The 20,214-nt window shown below is 47.6% G+C and overlaps 1 protein-coding gene across 1 annotated transcript in view; it reads left to right on the forward strand.

Annotated features, from left to right (window-relative positions):
* Positions 1-20,214, forward strand: part of lrp2a (low density lipoprotein receptor-related protein 2a) — a gene marked incomplete at both ends in the record, with an annotated part of 49,373 nt that overhangs the window by 6,668 nt on the left and 22,491 nt on the right. The window contains 35 exons of the mRNA XM_080018787.1: positions 146-262; positions 743-853; positions 1,932-2,045; positions 2,202-2,318; positions 2,932-3,075; positions 3,305-3,424; positions 3,738-3,866; positions 4,009-4,178; positions 5,577-5,800; positions 6,233-6,439; positions 6,575-6,777; positions 6,934-7,074; positions 7,235-7,438; positions 8,082-8,274; positions 8,802-8,927; positions 9,281-9,411; positions 9,556-9,693; positions 9,824-10,105; positions 10,206-10,445; positions 10,550-10,669; positions 10,853-10,969; positions 11,346-11,726; positions 12,327-12,626; positions 13,622-13,833; positions 14,174-14,358; positions 14,479-14,707; positions 14,882-15,059; positions 15,603-15,731; positions 16,592-16,758; positions 16,866-17,009; positions 17,733-17,842; positions 18,378-18,555; positions 18,640-18,853; positions 18,946-19,185; positions 19,295-19,483. Of these exons, the coding sequence (XP_079874913.1) occupies positions 146-262; positions 743-853; positions 1,932-2,045; positions 2,202-2,318; positions 2,932-3,075; positions 3,305-3,424; positions 3,738-3,866; positions 4,009-4,178; positions 5,577-5,800; positions 6,233-6,439; positions 6,575-6,777; positions 6,934-7,074; positions 7,235-7,438; positions 8,082-8,274; positions 8,802-8,927; positions 9,281-9,411; positions 9,556-9,693; positions 9,824-10,105; positions 10,206-10,445; positions 10,550-10,669; positions 10,853-10,969; positions 11,346-11,726; positions 12,327-12,626; positions 13,622-13,833; positions 14,174-14,358; positions 14,479-14,707; positions 14,882-15,059; positions 15,603-15,731; positions 16,592-16,758; positions 16,866-17,009; positions 17,733-17,842; positions 18,378-18,555; positions 18,640-18,853; positions 18,946-19,185; positions 19,295-19,483 (6,204 nt within the window). The remainder of the gene's footprint in view (positions 1-145; positions 263-742; positions 854-1,931; positions 2,046-2,201; positions 2,319-2,931; positions 3,076-3,304; positions 3,425-3,737; positions 3,867-4,008; positions 4,179-5,576; positions 5,801-6,232; positions 6,440-6,574; positions 6,778-6,933; positions 7,075-7,234; positions 7,439-8,081; positions 8,275-8,801; positions 8,928-9,280; positions 9,412-9,555; positions 9,694-9,823; positions 10,106-10,205; positions 10,446-10,549; positions 10,670-10,852; positions 10,970-11,345; positions 11,727-12,326; positions 12,627-13,621; positions 13,834-14,173; positions 14,359-14,478; positions 14,708-14,881; positions 15,060-15,602; positions 15,732-16,591; positions 16,759-16,865; positions 17,010-17,732; positions 17,843-18,377; positions 18,556-18,639; positions 18,854-18,945; positions 19,186-19,294; positions 19,484-20,214) is intronic.

The raw sequence follows: 20,214 nt of genomic DNA on the forward strand, positions 1-20,214 counted from the left end.
GCCCCAACCGGCGGTGTTTAAATAATGTCAAATTTGTCAAAAAAATGTGAGTCAAATTTCAACTGGTTTGAAGTAATGGTCAATAAACGCCGCAAAAAAATGTCAACTCGCTGAATAAAAAAAATAAAAATCGGTGTTTCCACAGCTGGAAGGACTTGCCCCAGCGGCCAGTTCAGCTGCGGGAACGGGGGCTGCATTCCCGGCGAATACCGATGTGACATGCTGCCGGACTGCTCGGATGGCTCTGACGAAAGAGGGTGCCGTAAGTCTCCTCCAGTGTGGCTTACCTATTTTCCCCCAGACTCCGCTGGCATTTTAATCAATTTGTTAAGATTAAGAGGCTCGCTGACTGACAGAGTGGGCCATAATATACTTCTTGTTGTCAGAGGTTGATTGCGGATTCTTTTGTGGATTAGTCAAGCTGAAGTTCGGCTGCTTTTCTGTTATTGTGCTGACATGGGTGACTCAGCCGAGCGCACTGTGGCAATCCCACAATTCTCATGAGGAATGCTGTGGCCGCGACTGGTGTTAATGGTGGACGTTAGTCACTTATCCTTCTCATTAGCCTTTCACATGTCCTGTGATATTACCAGAATGCTAAGAATGACCCTGAGCTTCATATTATGGTATGTGTCCAAATATGAGTTTTCCTTTTAGGGAGGCCCACATAGTTTTTGCTAAAGACCACCTCAACCTGAACAAATATTTAATGTTTCCGATTTTTAATCAATTTTTTCTTCAGATTACCCGGAGTGCGCAGAACTGCGTTGTGCCAATGGAGCTTGTTATAACCGCACCCAGCGTTGTGACCAGGTCGTGGACTGCCGCGATGGCTCTGATGAGGCCAACTGCAGTGAGTGTCTGGAGCCGAATCCCAAACTGTTTTTCTTTTTTATCTACTGTGTATGATTCATTTACTGTAAGTACTCTGGGACTCGTAATCATTTAGGGCCTCCAACATCATCAACCCTTGACGAGCCACAGCAATCGAACAATTTGAGCGCCAGTGCCACCAGCCACGGCAGCTCCCCCACCGCTGTGCACCGCTGGGTCTTGACTGGTCTACCCGCACCCGAATACCCTGGCCCTGACCCGGGACCCGTACGGGTTCAGGTCCACATCTTATTATGACCAATTGTGTTTGGGTCAGGTTGCATTCTGTCGCCTCAGATCCCGGCTCTGTGCGTCATTATGTGTACTACCCGAGTGAAGAGGGCCGCCGTGGAACATTACTATCAGATTACATGGGGGGAAAAAAAAAATGCAGTGAGTGCAGCGGAGTCGGAGCGAAAGAGAGCAATTTTAATTATGGGCCCTATTCGGATCCAGAAAATAACCGACCCGACCTGGATCCATCTCTCTCCCTACCCTCGGACATCGGATCTGTCCTGTTATATCTTGGGAAAAAAACAAAAACGGGTTTGGGTATTTAAAAAAATATATATTAAAAAAAAAAAAAATACGGTCAGTTCCAGTCAGCTCTCGGGACAAGTTTCCCAGCTCAGATCCTAGAGTTCGGATCCTAATTTTGGCTGTGTGCTGCTCAGACGCCTCCTTTTTTCCCCGGAGGCCCGCTGTAGCTCTTCCACCCCACACTGAAGTTCCCCTGACGACATTTGGGGGGCCGCCACAACTGCCTATGGCAATGCAGACGACATTGGCCCAACGATGAGTACTTTACAGACAAAGCCCCACTTAAACTATAATAAATAGAATTAAGGTTGAAATTTGGCGACGTGTTCCTTTACGTTCTCAACAAAACCACACGTGTCCTGCCTTGTGAAACACAAGGTATTTCTGCAGGAAAGGAGTGGTTTTTTTTGACCACTTCCCCCTCGTGAATTCTTCGTTTGTCAGTGATATCCTTGTTAAGCAAAACAAAAACAAAAAAAACTCCCTAAATGTTATTTTTTGGTTTCTGCGTTCCGTAGCACAGCACTGCAGCGCCGGTCTGTTCCAATGCGGCAACGGAGAGTGTGCGCCTCAGCGCTACGTCTGTGACCATGACGATGACTGCGGAGACAGGAGTGACGAGCAGGACTGCAGTACGTGTCACCCCTCGCCTTCCTGGATCCTTTCCTTGTCTCCTCTCCTTGTCCTCTAAGAGCCTCTCCCGTTACCCGACGGTTACCCTCACCTTTGACCTTTTCAACGGATTGACCTGTTTTTTTTTTTTTTTCTTTCTTTCTTTCTTCCCGCAGCATATCCCACTTGCAGGGGCAACTACTTCACCTGCCCCAGCGGACGCTGCATCCACCAGGTCTGGCTCTGTGACGGAGAGGACGACTGTGAAGACAACGCGGACGAGAAAGGCTGCGGTATGAATGTGTTTTAAAAAACAAAGTCCCTCAAAAAAAGTGCAAAAGTTTCTCTTGATCTGCTGGATATAGAACCCCCCCCCCCCCTGGGACATGTACACTCGAATGGGTGAGATCCCCGCGGCTTCTGTGCGAACCTCATTCACCTCTGGTCTCCATGGTTGGTACGAGCGAGGGAGACGCTCCGGCTGTTCTCCTTTAAGTGTGGTATTCAAATGTGTCTTTGAGGCACAAGATTGGTCAGCCCTCCAAAAAAGGGGGCTTTAGAATTCCTCCACGCCACTGTGAAGAGTGTGTGTATTTAAAAAGATGGGCTGCAGGAGCCCCCCGAGCCCCCATTTGACCCGCTCACAGCCCCCCGCGCGCGCCCCCCCACGTAGATTTAAAGTGACAGTGTTTTGCCCTCGACAATGCAGTCTGAGTCACCGTGCCCCGTGGGGTTCGGCGCCGCATTCCTCCAGAGACGATAAGGCTGCCTGTCCCCAATGTGTACCTCAAACATTGCGAAATCTTTGGTACGGATTGGTATTGTCACACGTGTGGAGCTTTTCCTTTGGCGGCCAATTAAAATTTTTCTGGGTGTTTTTTTTTTTTTTCTTGTGTTGATCTCCAGATAACATACCCCGTGAGTGTCACCCCGGGGAATGGCCCTGTCCATCCACTGGGCTCTGCATCCCCGTCGATCAGCTGTGTGACGGAACGCCCCAGTGTCCCGAAGGAGAGGATGAGACCAACACCACCGCTGGACGCAACTGCAGTTAGTGTCGCACGCACACACACACACACACACACACACACACACACACACACACCTACACACACGTGACATTTCATTACATCATTTAGTAGACGGCTTTATCCCAAGTGAATGCAATAAGTAAATTTGTCAGTAGCAGTAGAACCAGCTGAGTTATATATATAGTTTCTGTCTGTCTGTCCGTCCTTGCGTTCATTCCATGTTTTGCGTGTGTCCGTGGTGTGGACAGGTATCGGGAGATGCGCCTCTCTGAGCTGTGAATATCGTTGCCACGCCTCCCCTGACGGAGGAACCTGCTCCTGTCCTTCCGGATACGTCGTCAGTAGCAACAATAGTCGCTCCTGTATAGGTACACATCATTCATTTATTTGTATTATTATTATTTTTTGTTGGAATAGTTTCATCTAGCCTTCACAGGTAATTAGAGTATTTGTTTTGTATCGAGAACATTTTAATACCTTGTTGACAGTTCTGGCGTGTATCTCTACAGCCTTCTTCAGGTTAGTCTTCACATTATATCCCGGTTTTGGCAGAAACATCAACATATAATTGATGGTACTTTCAGATTTCTAGCATGGGTTGTTACTCATATTTTGGAAACACAACTTGTAATCCAAGGATGTTTTTTTTCCGTTCTTTTTCTTTTGGATTTCACGCCTCAGACTTTGACGACTGTTCGATGTGGGGCGTGTGTGACCAGCTGTGTGAGGACCGGGTGGGGAGCCACCGCTGCAGCTGTCGGGAGGGTTACGTGTTGGAGCAGCGCAGATACTGCAGGGCCAACGTCTCATGTGAGTGTGTGTGGCCCTCCGTCTCGGTTGTCTCGCATTTGTATTTTTCCTGCGTCCGTGGCATAAGTGGAGAAATCTGAGGACTTCACCGTTAACGATTATGCACGCTGTCCTGGAAATGCACTTTTGCTTCCCCCTGCAGCCGGAGTCCCATCCTTGGTGTTCTCCAATGGCAGAGACCTGCTGATCGGCGACATCCATGGCAACAACCTGCGGACGCTAATTCATTCACAGAATAGAGGCGTCGCCGTGGGGGTGGACTATCACTACCTTCTGCACAGGGTCTTCTGGACGGATACTATTCAGAACAAGGTAGAAGCATTTCTTTATTACCATTCAAAACCCACTGGGCATCGTTCAAAAACTTCTCTTAACTTCTTCATTCTTCATTTGGTAATTGCGAGAGAAAGGCCAGGGTCGGGCTGACTGAGACATTCTGTTGTTAATGTGAGGTGTGGAATTTGTGTTATTTTTTAAAATAAATAAGGTGACTTTCTAAGTACAATGCCTTCTCACGTGTCTCCGAACACATGTACATTTTGAACTAAGAGTAAATTCAGATAACGCAAAAAAAATATGAATTGCAACGTTTGTGGAAATGTTCCTCGGTACATTTTCAGTCAAGTCTTATTATCCGCCTAGTTTATGAATGAAACCCGTTGATTTTCTTACCCCTTAATCTCTATGTACTGTATCTGCATTAAGAGCATATCCTAAGTAATTACTGTACCTGGGGAGTAATCAATGTAGTTGAGATCAGATAGCTGTCTCGGAAATTACTTAAATCATGGAGGAACTGGCCAAGGCGAAATTCCTTTTGGTATCGTTCAAAATATCACCACCGTTGATACTGTGATGAGGACGAGAGCTGTCGGCTCCCTAGTGGCTGGGACATAGTAATGGAGGGGGAAATTGACCCAGAATGGAATCCAACTTGCCTAATCTTGAAACCGGTCTGATATGCTGGTATGATGTTCACATACCAGGGTACAATTTTTGTAACCCAATCTTGCTCAAAGTAATCGTGCAGTATTTGATTTCAGCGTGTTGTTTCAGTTATATGCATTCTTTGGCCGGTTGAAAAGGCTTTGTTCAGTCCATTCCTTGGCTTCCCGATGGTTTGAACTCCAGCCACTGGGCTGAAAAGCCGGGACGTTTGCTGGGACCGGGGGGATCTGTGCATATCAGCCACCTCCATGGCGGCATGTCAATGGATTAAAAGTCGGGAGACCGCAAACAGGGCATGTGAATGTAACCGGGGAGAGGTTAAACTATCAGGCTATTTCCACATATTCAGTTTCTCTTTAAACAGGTCAGTTGAAAATCCTGCTTTTTAGACGTCTGGATCCCGTTTCAAAAGAGCCAGAGCTGTAAAGAGCACTACTTCCCCCGTTGGCTCTGTGGTGCCAAGGCTTAAAGTCTGAGAAATGAGTGTCGTGTTAGCGGCAGTAGTGGAGCAGATATCGTACTTTACAGGCACCAGACAAGATGATGGACAAGTCACAAAAAAGCAGGCATTGTTTGCAGCAATTCCTCTAGCGTGCTAGTAGTACTTTGACTTATTATTCAATGCACTTTACTAATGCATAAAAAACCCTTTTTATTCTTGATCTCTACTGACTTTAACTTTTGTACTGATTTCACGGTCGTACTTATTTTACCCCATGCCAGACCTTATCGTCCCGTAACAACGCTGTCTTTGCCGGGCAGGTGTTTTCGGTGGACATGGACGGCTCCAACGCGCAGGTGGTTTTAAACGTGTCCGTCGACTACCCCGAGAACCTGGCCGTGGACTGGGTGAACAATAAACTGTATCTGGTTGAGTCGAGCGTCAACCGGATTGACATGGTGGACTTTGATGGGAGTAACCGGGTCACGCTGATCACCGAGAACCTGGGAAACCCGAGAGGGCTGGCCCTGGACGCCACCGTCGGGTAGGCGCATCCCTCATCTTCCACGCACCCATCCAGTAACTCCCTATCTCCGCATACAGTCGTGCTTCAGTGGCGTGGAATAATGGGTATGTGTGTGTGAGATTAGCAGATTGTCTTGGCTTGGATTAGTACAGACCAATGTAAGTGATGACCCTCATTGTAATCCAATAGTAGTTTGGGGGGTGGGTGGGGAGCTATGCGGAGCCAGGTGGCTGCAGATAAATTGCTCAGCACTAATTAACGTACAGTTTCTGAAGTCATTTTCAGAGCCACCCACCTGGAAAAATAGCTTGGAGCCCTCATCTTTGAACTTTAAAATGGCCAATTCTTAAGAGGTAGACAGGTGGATAGACAGCGGTTCTATAGTATATAATAGTGAGATTGGTCAACAGAAAGTTGGATGATATATTTTTTTTCTCCTTTCTCTCCCAGATTTATGTTTTTCTCTGACTGGAATGCTCTCAATGGGGAACCAGGCCTGGAGCGGGCCTACATGGATGGCAGCAATCGCTATGGCATCATTAGGACCAAACTGGGCTGGCCAGCTGGCATCACACTGGACATCGAGGCCAAGCGTGTCTACTGGGTGGACAGTCGCTATGACTACATTGAAACCACAACATATGATGGCATTCATAGGTAAACAGGTCATCACGTACATTTACCTTTGAAAGATCCTAATTCCACGTTTCTATCAAGTCTTTTGCAGCAAAATAGCAGCACAATGTGCATATCTTTATATTTTGACATCTTGGACGCATCATTTCTCTTCAGAAAAACGGTGGTTCACGGAGGCTCTGTGATCCCACACCCATTTGGCATCTGCCTGTTTGAGCACAATGTGTATTTCACCGACTGGACCAAGATGGCTGTGATGAAAGCCAACAAGTTCAGCGACAGCAGTCCCCAAGTTGTTTACACAACACCACAGACCCCCCATGGAGTAGCGGTCATACACCCATTAAGACAACCCTATGGTAAGCCCTTGACTAAAGTAAAGCTGGGTAGATATTGAGGAAAAACGAGAAAAAAAACAGTGAATTACTTTGCATCATTACAAGCACGTGCATACAGGGTTGTTCCATATTTGGTCAGTACACCCAGTGATTGTTTTTGTTATTTCTTCTCTGCAGTGCCAAACCCTTGTGGGGTGGACAGGGGAGGGTGTGAGCAGATCTGCGTCCTGAGTCATAGAAGCGACAATGGAGGACTGGGATACCGCTGCAAGTGTCGCATGGGCTACGACCTGCACGACGATGGCAAGAGATGTGTCGGTAAGAAAAACCCCGAAACACATGCAGATACTGTAAAATGTGGGCGTGTGGCTGTATAGATACCCCGGTGAAGGGCTGCCATCACGCTGACAAGACAGGACTGAAAGAATAATGACGACTTACTCTCTGTTCCACTCTGTCCCGTGGTTCCTCCCTGAAGCCGTGAGGCAGTTCCTGCTGTTCTCCAGCCAGCTGGCCGTCAGAGGCATCCCCTTCAATCTCTCCTCTCAGGAAGATGTTATTCTCCCTGTCACCGGAACACCCTCCTACTTTGTCGGGGTGGACTTCAGCGCCGAGGACGACGCCATCTTCTTTTCGGACACCGCCAAAGACATCATCTATAAGCAAAAAGTGGATGGCACGGGTGAGAGGCTTTTCCTCCATCGATCCATTTGGACGCTATAATATGTTCATTGTAGATGGAGGCTGCACTGAGAGTATTTGGCCAAACTCTTAATTTTGGTACTTTTAACATGATCAAAGCCTGGTCTGGTCTACTGAAGGTAGTCTAGTGTGTCGGACATTGGACGTTTTAATAGTTATGTGTTTGTGTTTACAGAGTCTTCTCATGCGCTTGCACCACTTTCTCACATCCTTTACAGGGGAGAGCTCTTCCATCTGATTCAGACGTAGTTTATTCGGGGAATTTCGGGGAGTCGTCTGGTGCTATGGGGGAGGGAAAGGGAAAGGAAACGTGGAGCATCGACAGCAGAGATGAACACATCTCATCGGCAGCTCAATGTCTCGTACGAGAAATGATGCTCGCCATTACAGCTCTGAAACTTTATCTCACCAAATGGAACTTCGTTATCTTGTAGAACAGAAACTCAGCGTGTCCTCGAAAAAAAAAAAGAAAAAAGAAACAGTGATGTTGTTTTAGGGCCAGCTTTGGTTGCCGCTGTCTTGTCTACCCGGGCGAAATGCAAGCTGACAGTTTATTTAGTTAAATGTCTTTCGCCTTTTCGTCTGTGTGTTTAACGGCGGTCCGGTGGCTTTGATCTGCGCAGGCAGGGAGGTGCTGGCGGCCAATCGGGTGGACGGAGTGGAGGACCTGGCTTACGACTGGATTTCAAAGAACCTCTACTGGACCGACCCGCGCTACAGGAGCATATCGGTCATGAAGCTGGCAGACAAGTCCAGGAGGGCAATCATACGCAACCTCAATAATCCCCGGTCCATCGTGGTGCATCCCGTTATTGGGTAAATTGCCGTTGGCTAAAATGAAAATGACCATTTAATCACAGATTTTGCTTTTTGCCAGCGTGGCGAGGTCAGAGTTCAGGGTTATCCGGTGGGAAACGGGTCACTGCTCATAGACCCTAAGTTTCTAAGTACACCTGTTATCGTTTTCCATGATATTTTCTATCTAATATTGTTTAAAATATAGCAATCACTAAGGATTTGTAGTTAGGATGCATTTAATGCTCTCCAGCCATTAATAAAATGTTCTCACATCTTAAACGGAATAAACGGAAACTTTATTTAGAACAACTTATTTCCAATGGCGTCAAGGTCATAAGAACTCTTTGTCCAATTGCCAAGATTAGTTTAGCGTGGAAGCTTAGAGGGAAAAGTTCCTATGGAAGTCTCGAAAAATAAACAGTTAGTATTCCTCAGAAAATATTCAGAGGTTCCGTCACAAAGCATGTTTTCCTTTTGTTCAAAACATCTAAAAACGTTGAAACTGTAGCATGGTGGGGTCAAGTTGTGAATGCTTTGATTTGCAGGTATATCTTCTGGACAGACTGGTACCGTCCAGCCAAGATTATGCGAGCCTGGTGCGACGGGTCACATGCCCTGTCTATTGTAAACACAACGCTGGGCTGGCCCAACGGCTTGGCCATAGACTGGAGGTAAGCCAAAGACCCCGGAGCTACTCCTCGGGAGAGCAAAAACACCATCCATTCTCCTCCGCGGGTGGAAAAAAACACTGTCTAACTTACAAAAATGTCAGCGGCTTCAGTATTTTCTTTGTGTATTCATTTACGGAGCTACTGTAGCGTGGGTATGTGCGTGAGAAATTCAGAGGAGGGGGGGGGGGTGGGTGGGGTGGGCGGACCATATGTGATGACATCACTTTATTAGTCATTCACCAGTCCAACCTTGTAAGCCTATTAGAGGAATGATTTTTTTTTTTCTAACTCTGACCATGACAGTAATTGTGTGACTGCATTTATCCTCCGCTTTGATCCGCCCCCCGCCCCAGCTCCATGCGGCTCTACTGGGTCGATGCCTTCTTCGATAAGATCGAACACAGCACCTTTGATGGGCAGAACCGGCTCTCTCTGGAACGCATCACGCAGATCTCCCATCCGTTTGGTCTCACAATATTTGGAGGTACGGCAAATGGATATTCGCTACCTTAACACGCTTTGAGCGATGACGGTGCTGCTCCCGTCTTAACCATCAAGTGGGGGGGGGGGGCGGGGACGACGACGATGAGAGCCGGCTGAGGTTGTGCCCTTGGTGTTCCCGTTTTAGGCTACGCATACTTCACCGACTGGCGCCTGGGTGGCATCGTGCGTGTGCGCAAGACGGACGGCGGGGAGATGGTGGTCATCAGGAGGGGGATCAGCCACATCATGCATGTCAAGTCTTTCAACTCCCACTCCCAGAGCGGTCGGTGGCTTTATTCACCTTCTCTTTCGTCCCTATTCATTTGCTGCTGCTGCTGCAGCTGTCAGTCGTCCGTCACTTTCCCAGTAATTACACCCCCCCCCCCCCGTCCCCGTCGCCGTTGCCTCCTCAGGTTCCAACCTCTGCAACAGGCAAACTAATCCCAACGGCGACTGCAGCCACTTCTGCTTTCCGGTGCCCGACTCCCAGCGGGTGTGTGGCTGTCCGTACGGCATGAAGCTGGCGTCCAACCGCCGGGCCTGCGTGGACGACCCGTCCAACGAGCCGCCCACACTGCAGTGCGGCGCCAACTCCTTCGCCTGCGGCAACGGCAAATGCGTCCCCAACAGCTACCGATGTGACGGCGTGGACGACTGCCACGACAACAGCGACGAAACCGGCTGCGGCGCGAACAGTAATGAGCACATTTTTCCCCGTAAATGCGAATGTGTCCAATCCTTTAGTCCAGTGTGAGAACGCCGAAGCACCACCGTCTGTCTTGTGTTTCCTGACAGACGTCACTTGCTCCGCCTCCGCCTTCACTTGTGCCAACCAGCGCTGCGTGCCCACCAGGTGGCAATGTGACGGGCACAACGATTGTTTCGACGGCAGCGATGAACGCAACTGTCCCACCCACATACCGGGCACGTGCCCCGCCGGCCAGTTCACCTGCGGCAACCACCGCTGCGTCCCGCACACATGGCGCTGCGACACCGACAACGACTGCGGAGACGGATCGGACGAGGCCAACTGCCGTGAGTCCGCGTTTCGTGGACAGCGTTAAAATGTGTCGTTAAGATATTGAACATCCCCCACACACCTACACACTTTATCATATGGCTACTGTTTGTGCTCACAGAACTGTCTGGCACGTGCAACCCGGAACAGTTCCAGTGTCCAGACCACCGGTGCATAGACCCCAACTATGTCTGTGACGGAGACAGAGACTGTGTAAATGGCGCTGATGAGCAGGGCTGCAGTGAGTCTCTACAACAGATACACTACATCTATTCATTCTCTGCCATTTTGCTGCAGGTCCTTAAAAAGTAACCGTATTACATTGCTTCATTTGTGCGATTACAGGTATTAGACACAAGTTTGATACCAAAATAGCTGTCTGCAGAATCTCGGCTTTAACGTTGTCCCGTCCTACACATTTCAGTCTACAACTGCACTGTGGGTGAATTCAAGTGCGCCAGCGGCCACCAGTGTGTCAACTCCTACTACCGCTGCGACGGCGTGTTTGACTGCAACGATCGCTCGGATGAGTCGGGCTGTCGTAAGTTTCCCGATATTACCATAGGCCGCATTGCCAAAAAAATGTATCATTATGTCATAGGGCTAAGTCTAACTCTGTTGTATACATATTATTATTATTGTTTTTATTCATCATATACAGAAATATCAGACTATCCAAGTACTGTGTATAAATATAAATAAATATAAATCCATTTATTAATATTTATACCCAGTTAATACATGCGTCTTGACTATAGATATTTAGACTGCAAAGCATTCCTTTTCTGTGCTACTGTCTGTCTGCACTACAGTGCACCAACTATACATTGACAAATTCCTTGTACATATAAAATGTACTCGGCCCAATAAACTCCAGATTCTTCACAAACCGTTCCTCGTCCCTCTCTCCATTCCAGCGACCAGGCCGCCCGGGATGTGCCACCACGAGCGAGAGTTCCAGTGCCAGTCCGACGGGAACTGCCTCCCGTCAACCTGGGAGTGCGACGGCCACCCGGACTGCGAGGACGGCTCCGACGAGCACCACGCCTGCCCGCCGCGCACCTGCCCCTCCTCGCTGTTCCGCTGCGACAACGGGAACTGCGTGCTGCGCGGCTGGATCTGCGACGGCGACAACGACTGCCGGGACATGAGCGACGAGCGCGACTGTCCCACGCCGCCGTTCCGCTGTCCCAGCTGGCAGTGGCAGTGCCCGGGGCACAGCGTGTGCGTCAACCTCACCCGGGTGTGCGACAACACCGCCGACTGCCCCAACGGCGCCGACGAGTCCCCGCTCTGCAGTAAGTCTCTCGCCCTCTGACCAGCGTCTGTCCCGTCACGGTGAAATGATCTCACCGGTGCACTTAAGGTCTCACAAAACTGTGATAACGTCCTCACATGACACGGACATGCGGCCCGTTCCGCTCAACGAGTCGTCATTTTGTAAACATCACCGTCACCCATTTTTTTTTTTGTGTTCAAATCAGGCATGTGTGTGATTGCTCCTGTAATAACTCAAAAATGATCTGTGATCTTCCTCTCTTGCCTTCCTCGCTGCTTTCAGACGAGCCTTTGCCAGGTAGGAACAAAACCTCAATCATTCGTAAAAAAGCTGCTCCCTTTAGCTGTGATTCAGCACCCTGTCCCCCCCAGCAGCCTCATTAACTGTTTTCACTCATGTAGCATTGTGTCAAAACACAATCAATGGAGGGTTGTTGTTGTTTGTAGATAGTGCTAAATGAATGGAAATAAACTGTAGATGGAGCCTAAATGTGTCGTTAATATTCCCTATACCTAGAACGTGCAGAGCTAGTGCTTTGGGCTTTGATGATCCTTGATTACCATTAAGGCATGCATTTCATACACTGTACATCCCATTAACACTTTTTTTTAAGTTGTAGTACCTCCCATTTTATGGTCACGAACCAGCTTTTTTCATGCTTCGACCCCAGATCAGGAGAGCTGCTCAGACAACAACGCCGGCTGCACCCACGGGTGTATTCAAGGGCCGTTTGGGGCCCAGTGCACGTGCCCGATGGGTTATCAGCTGAGCAATGACTCCAAGACTTGTGAGGACATAGACGAGTGTAATCCCCCCGGGCTCTGTAGCCAGCACTGCTTTAATGAGAGAGGCTCCTTCCGCTGCCACTGCCAGGACAGCTACACCCTGGAAGCAGACCAACGCACCTGCAAGGCCTCAGGTAAGGACAGATAGGGCTTAGAAATGAAACTCATAATAAATAGTAAATAATGTATATTTTTATAGCTTTATATATAATAAAATGTATTTATATTTTTTTCATAATAAAATGATAGTAGAACATCATCTAACAATATAATCAGATTATAAGAATCGGATTCCGAATCTGAATCTGTACATTTCCATATACATTGGAACATGGTATGGATTGGTGTATTGCTGCATTGTATAAAAAAAACTTGTCTGTATGGTTCCTAGTATGGCTGCAGGTATACAATGTAAGATGATTAAATATGTTTACAATAATGGGTAGGTATAAATTATTGCTACACTATTTGAGTATTATTACAATACTGTATATTGCACAGGAGACGTAACTCAAGCTTGAACCCCAATTCCCACTCCATAGGAGAAATAATTAAGTTAATTTGACGGTATCGATATGATCTGTCCTACATTTTTTTTTTTTTTTTTTTTTTTTTTTTATGTCTGCTATGGCCAGGAGAGAGTGATGTGGATGTTTGCTATTCGACCCGTGGAGACCTCGGCTTCTCTCCCCGTTGAGGCCGCTGGGCTTCAATGACCAGCGATGAAGAGAGAGCTTTGGCCCCCTCAAAATTCTAGACTGACACATTGCTTTCTCCCCCCCACGCTGTCTCCATGTTGCTCTGATTTCCCCAGATAAGACAAATAACATAAACGTCACTCACTGCCCATCCATGGGATAATTAGGACATAATCACCAACAAAGGGCTGTTTATGGGGAGTGTGCCTGACATGAGCCCGTCCACCACACGGATAACCCGCTGAAAGCCTCTGTCGTACAATAGCCCATTATTCGGGTACCCGTGCATTCCCCAGCCCTGGATATCTCAGGAGGGTCTTTTTTTTTTATCTGTCTCATTGTGTGTTTTCGGAAGGCGTACAGGGATGATGAGCGCTCTCATTTGAACGAGAATGAGAAATAAAGTCGCCGGACGTTCTGGTTTCTTACAGATTCGCGCGAGGCTTTCCTGCTGGTGGCCAGTCGAAATCAGATAGTGCAAGATGACATAACGGCCCAGCCCAACGTGGTGCGGTCGCTGGTTCGGGACGGACGCAACATCGTGGCGCTGGACTTCGATTCGGTCACCGATCGCGTCTTTTGGTCGGACACGAGCCAGGACCGAATCTGGAGCGCTCACAAGAACGGCAGCGATAGAACTGTGGTGAGTGGCGCCGAAATGCAGAATGGAGAAATGTAGTCGAGGCTTCAGGGCCAGGCGGCAATTCAGATGTTACGAGAAGACACCTTTGAATTCTCTCAATGAGAGGTCTGACATATTTTATGGAGCTTTATTGGAAGATTTGAGTTTGGGTTTGAAAGCATTTCGAATGTTATGTACCTCAGTTTGATTCTTTCAAATTCAATTTTTTCATGATATGGTGTCGACATTGTATTAAAAATTCCCAAGTACGAATTGTTCCTTATTGTGCTGAAAAATACACATGCAGTGTTTCATCTTGCCCTCAAGGCTCTCTAACTTAGTGAAAGTCTCTCATGGGCAGATATTCGACAGCGGAGTGACTGTGACGGAGAGCCTCTCCGTGGACTGGGTGGGGAGAAACTTGTACTGGACCGACTACGTCCTGGAAACCATCGAAGTGTCCAAACTGGACGGCACCCACCGCACTGTGTTGGTCAGTCAAAATGTCACCAACCCTCGAGGCCTGGTGCTGGACCCCAGGGACAGGTTGGCGACAGGCAGAATGTTCTTTTTTGTCTCCGTCTGTAGATTTGTTCATACGGATTAATTCACTTCAGGGTGGGATTTTAGTTTCACACATTGTGCTTTGCTGGTTTGGTTTCGCAGCGCGCACTTCATGTTCTGGACCGACTGGGGCAGAAACCCCCGCATTGAGAGGGCCAGCATGGACGGGAAGCTAAGGACCGCCATCATAAGCGACAAGCTGTACTGGCCCAACGGCCTCACCATCGACTACCCCAACAGTCTTCTGTACTTTGCCGACGCCTACCTGGACTTCATTGACTACTGCGATTATAACGGCAACAACAGGAAGCAGGTTCTGGCCAGCGACCTAGTGAGTGCGCCACACGACAGACTCACTTCTGACAATGTCTTCAACATTGTCTTGTGTAAATGACAGCCATGTTGAACGTTTGATTCAAGCATTAATTCAATTCTGTTTGTTTGGTTTGTAATTTAATGAGTAAAACATACTTTTTTTTTTTCTTTTGCTGCTTCCTATAAAAAGGTACTACAACATCCCCACGCAATTACCATTTTTGAGGATTTTGTCTATTGGACCGACAGATACATCAATCGTGTGATTCGAGCCCACAAGTGGCACGGGGAGAACCAGACTGTGATGCTGTTCAACCTGCCTCAGCCCATGGGCCTGGTGGCAGTCCACCCAGCCAGGCAGCCCTCAGGTACGACGGAGTTGTTACGCCCGCCGAGAATCAGAATCTGTTTATTCGCACAGCTACATTTTCGTATACACGGGATTTGTCACGGTGAGGATCGGCGCATTGCTGTACAGATAATTAACATGAAAAAGCTTAACAGTCTGAAAAAAAAACAAAATAAAAAAGCGCAATAAAGAACGGCGAATATTCAAAAATAGAATAGAAAAAACAGGTACAAAAATCTACAGAATGTACAAAATATACATAAATATAGATGGATTTACTGTACAGGATGAATACATATGTGTACAATAATGGAACACTGGTTGAGTAGGTATAAATGATCACTATGTTATTACTAAATTATTACAGTGTCTACAATGCTATTACAGTATTATAACAATATAATGTACAGTTATTGCACATTACTAGTCACATTTGGCTTTGGAGTCAAAGCAGTGTTCCATAGCATTACCAAATGTGTGCCAGCCCAGCTATATTTCATAATGATTGAATGAGGCCAGAGGTGACGGTCGAATCTGTTGTGTGTGATTTGGCATCGCGCAGGAGAAAACCACTGCCTGCGGAGCCCCTGCAGCCATATCTGTCTGCTCTCGGCTGTGGGACCCTTGTTCTACTCGTGTGCCTGCCCCTCAGGCTGGACTCTGGCGGCCGACCAAGTCACCTGTGACAGAGGTAGGCATCCGGCCAGGCGGCGGAAAACACTCATCACTCAGTTTGATGAAAATTGGGGTCGGGTCAGATGCGCCAGATAACTGGATATAATCATAATTCATTAGAATAACATATAATGTCCCTGCAAATCGTGCAATTCTGTAATGTACCAAAACGGCAAAGGCAGAAAGCCGTTTTTTGGTTGCTTTCAATTGTTTGGCTTAATGCATGTGAGATGAGAAACATCAGAAAAACCACTGGTGCGTTTTTAAAATGTATCCAGGGACTTGTCAACAGTCTCCCATTTAGATTTTCTTGTAAAGTCCTGATCCCAGTCATAAATATTGAGAATTAGAAAGGCGCGCCTTTCAAAGTTCTCGAGAGGACAAGGGACCTTTAATGCAAAAGTCCACGGAGTCGCCTCTGGGTCAACAGCTTAACCTATCTCAGATTTCGTCTCATTCAAGCCAAGCAGAACGCATTCTCCCCCCGAGGCCCGATCATTACCGAAGAATGAAAACGCAAGCTCAGTCCATTGATTCCCATCTCTGACGACAACACAAATCACATTGTGGGACAAATGCTCACCAGTCACTCTTTTTTTATGGATCGGGCTGATTTTGTTTTTGAGCTAAATCTCTGTGCAGGAAACAAGCTTCCGCAATACCGCTGTAGAATGAGTCAATGAGGAGCTATTTCCCTTGGCGCTGTTTTTATCCGCTCTTTAATCCTACGAGTGTTTAAAGATTACGAGCTTTGAGACAAGTAGGCACATATGGCACGCAACTTTAAAAAAATTGAGATAAACAAATAAACAAATAAAGATCCACCATCGTTCATTTCATATTTCTCAGTCCAATCAATTTTTTTTTCCATTGCAGTTGAGGATCCCTTCCTGGTGGTTGTGAGGGACAGCATCATCTACGGCATTTCCCTAAATCCGGACGACAAGAGCAATGCTGCTATGGTCCCAGTCGCCGGTTTGCAGAACGGTTACGACGTCGACTTCGATGACAGCGAACAAACTATCTACTGGGTGGAACACCCAGTAAGTCTGACCCCAGCAGACAAAGACACATTCATCACAGTCCAGTTTTTTTTTTTTTTTGTTTTTTTTTGAGAGAGCCAATCTGAACGATGGTTTTCTGCTCTCAGGGTGAGATCCACAGGGTGAGGTCCGACGGCACCAACAGGACGGAGTTTTCCCCGGCGGCGGTCCTGGGTTCTCCCGTCGGCCTGGCCCTGGACTGGATCACGGAGAACATTTACTACACCAACCCGTCGACCCAGTCTGTTGAGGTGAGGGAACTGTTCTCCATCGCATACTATCACAAACGGCCGGGGACAGGACTTCTGTGGCTGCACTTTGGAACAGTCTGCAGATTCAGTCTCTGTTTTTCAAAGATCGGCTTAAAACCTTCCTTAACTCCGTTGCCCACGACTGTGATTGACTTATTGACTTATCCTCAGTGATTTGTAGAATATGTACCTGCATTATGTTTTATTTTGAAATTGTGTGTTACCTGCCACACTCCCCTATAGAATCACACCCAAGTCCCTAACATCCCAAATCTAAAGCTGCATTGTATGAAATTCTGTCTTTCACAAATAGCGAAGAAGTATCACAGACATGTCCTTCAAGTTCAAAACAAACACCCACAATCCCACATCCCCCGCAGCACCTCCCTGTTGTTCTACCTCCCTGCCCCATCAAATATTGCACTTCCAAGAGCTGGGACCAAGTGTATAAAAAAAAAGATTCAGGCTGGCTTTGCTCAACATCTTTTAGAAAGGATGTTTAGGACGGCCCCTGTAATACAATAGCTCATTGACGTTTTCATAAAGGTAACATGGTTTTATAAATAAATATAATATAAAATCCTTAGTTCATGTAACTTTAAGTGATTCTGTTGTCCCTGAGCTAGGAATGATAGATAATACAGTTTGTAAATGATTATGTCAGAACAGGGCTATGCAATAACTGAAGTTGATTTCTTCCTTGTTCTCTTTGTTTTTGATCAGGTTCTGAAATTGAGAGGGGAGGTGCAACACCGGAAAACTCTAATCACAAATAGCGGTTCCCCGACCGGTGCTGGCACGCCCATTGGCATCGCAGTGGACCCAGCACGTGGGTAAGCCCCACTTAACAAAGTCTTGGCACGGCCACTCAATGTCACAGTCACTGAGCCCTGTCGGCCTGCCCGACGCCATCTGCTCTGCCCCCAGGGAGAACCCAGCCCGTGTCCTGACCACGTCCACATCCACGTAACCCAGCAGAAGTGTACAATTAGCACAAAAAACTCTCAAAAACGTACTATACAACATCCCTAAAACTATGCTTCGAAAAATCTCAAGGTTAAAGTGATAATCCATCAGATTCTTTGGTGATTATTTTGTTGGAATAATCTCATATTTTATAGACATATATATATATTCTATATATATATATATATATATATTTATACTGAATATATATATCTTTTGGCTGACACTTAAACAGACATTCAATGTGTTTGCCTGGTGCATGTCCTCCTCTATATGCTGTTTCTACTGTCGGTGGCAGGGTCCACCTCCAGCAAGAATGCAAATTTCGGGCACGTGCTTTATTGAATGGGATTCGGGGACTTGTGGTGTAATCCACCCAACACTGATATTTTGTTTCTTTAGGAAACTGTACTGGACAGACCAGGGCACAGAAAGCGGAATCCCAGCGAAGGTGGCTTCAGCAGACATGGACGGCTCTAACCCCGTCATCCTCTTCACCAACAACCTGGACCACATCGAGTTTCTCACCGTGGATATCCGAGAAAACAAGCTGTACTGGGCCGTGACAGGCACCGGCATGGTGAGAACTCATTTCTAAACTTTCTGACAAAAACGTTGCCAAACCGGAAATAAGCACGTCAACGTCTTCCTAAAAACTCTGCAGATCGAGCGCGGAGACCCCGACGGGAGCAACCGCATCACCATAGTGACAGGCCTGTCTCACCCCTGGGGAGTGGCCGTCCATGAAGGCTACCTTTACTTCACCGACCGGGACTTTGAGGTGATTGAGCGCGTGGACAAAGCGACAGGCGCCAACAAGGTCGTGCTGCGGGACAACGTGTCGGGGCTGAGGGTGCTGAAAGTGCACTGCCGAGAGAGTGAGTAGCGCCGTCTGTGAAGGGAGGCCCTCCCGTGCCCTCGCGTGCCGCGGCAGCAGTGCTCTGACGTGCGGCGTTTCTGTCAACCCCAGCTTCTGCAGGTACGTCCAACGGCTGCAGTGACAACGTCGGCGCCTGCGAGCAGCTGTGCCTCCCTCGACCTGGCGGTCTGTACACGTGCGCGTGTTCCACGGGCTTCAAACTTAGCGCCGACAACAGGACCTGCGCCCCGTACCGGTCGTACGTGGTCATCTCCACCCTGTCCGCTATCAAGGGCTTCAGTCTGGAGGGGGCGGACCACTCTGAGGCCATGGTGCCCGTGGCTGGGAGAGGTGGGTGTTTGGAGCGTAAAGTGGTCATGCCTTTCCGAAGGAAGTCTCTTTTAACCATGAAGACATTTTTAACCCTTAATGTCTGATGACCGACGCATGTGTCCCTTAGGTCGTAATGCTCTCCATATCGACGTGCACATGGCCTCGGGCTTCATTTACTGGTGCGACTTCAGCAGCACCGCTGTGACGCAGAACGGGGTCAGGCGGATCAAGCCGGACGGCTCGGGGTTCCGCAGCGTGGTCACGTCCGGAATAGGACGCAATGGAATACGGGGCATCGCCATCGACTGGGCTGCAGGTACCGTATCATTCACATTTGAAATCGGAAGACCTGACTCATAATAACTCAGGATGACTCATCTACCTTTGACTGCATAATCCAGTCCTCTGTTAATCTCTGTTGTATACAGTACGCATGTGTTTTATGCATCATATCATAAACCCATATATTTTTTGTCATCTAAGAACCAATTTAACACCCTGACTATTACGTATTCTGTGCATGCAATTGTATTATTACCACTGTGGATTACTTCTTGGTTCCCTTGGATCCTGTTTGGGAAGTCTCTCTGTAAGATCCGCATTTGAACCATATTCATCTTTTCCTCCGAACAAAAATGGCACACTCAGCCTTTTCGACTTCATGACATTGATTAGTTTGTTGTGACAGTCGTCTCGGACTGGTTTGCTTGCTGACCTGCAGTGGGTAATTAGGGGGGAGGAGCGTTCAGCCTGACTGCCTACAGGGCTCAGAATAAGAAGCTTTACCTCAGGGCCGAGAAACAGGGGCGGCAGTTTAGCCCTGAGACAGGTGACAGGAAGAGATAACATGACGCACTAGAAGGCGGCATGCATTCAATAGTTCAGTCTGTAATTATATAATAATACAATAACACTTTCCACAAAATGGTCTCTATTTTGGCATTTGATGACCATTTCATTGGTGAAGCACTGCAGTCAATCCAACTGAAAAGCTTCACTCACTTAATACGTAACTTAATTTAAACATAAATTATGACCATAACCAGT

Source organism: Zeus faber, assembly GCF_960531495.2.
Source record: "Zeus faber genome assembly, chromosome: 18".
In the NCBI taxonomy this organism is placed as follows: Eukaryota; Metazoa; Chordata; class Actinopteri; order Zeiformes; family Zeidae; genus Zeus; species Zeus faber.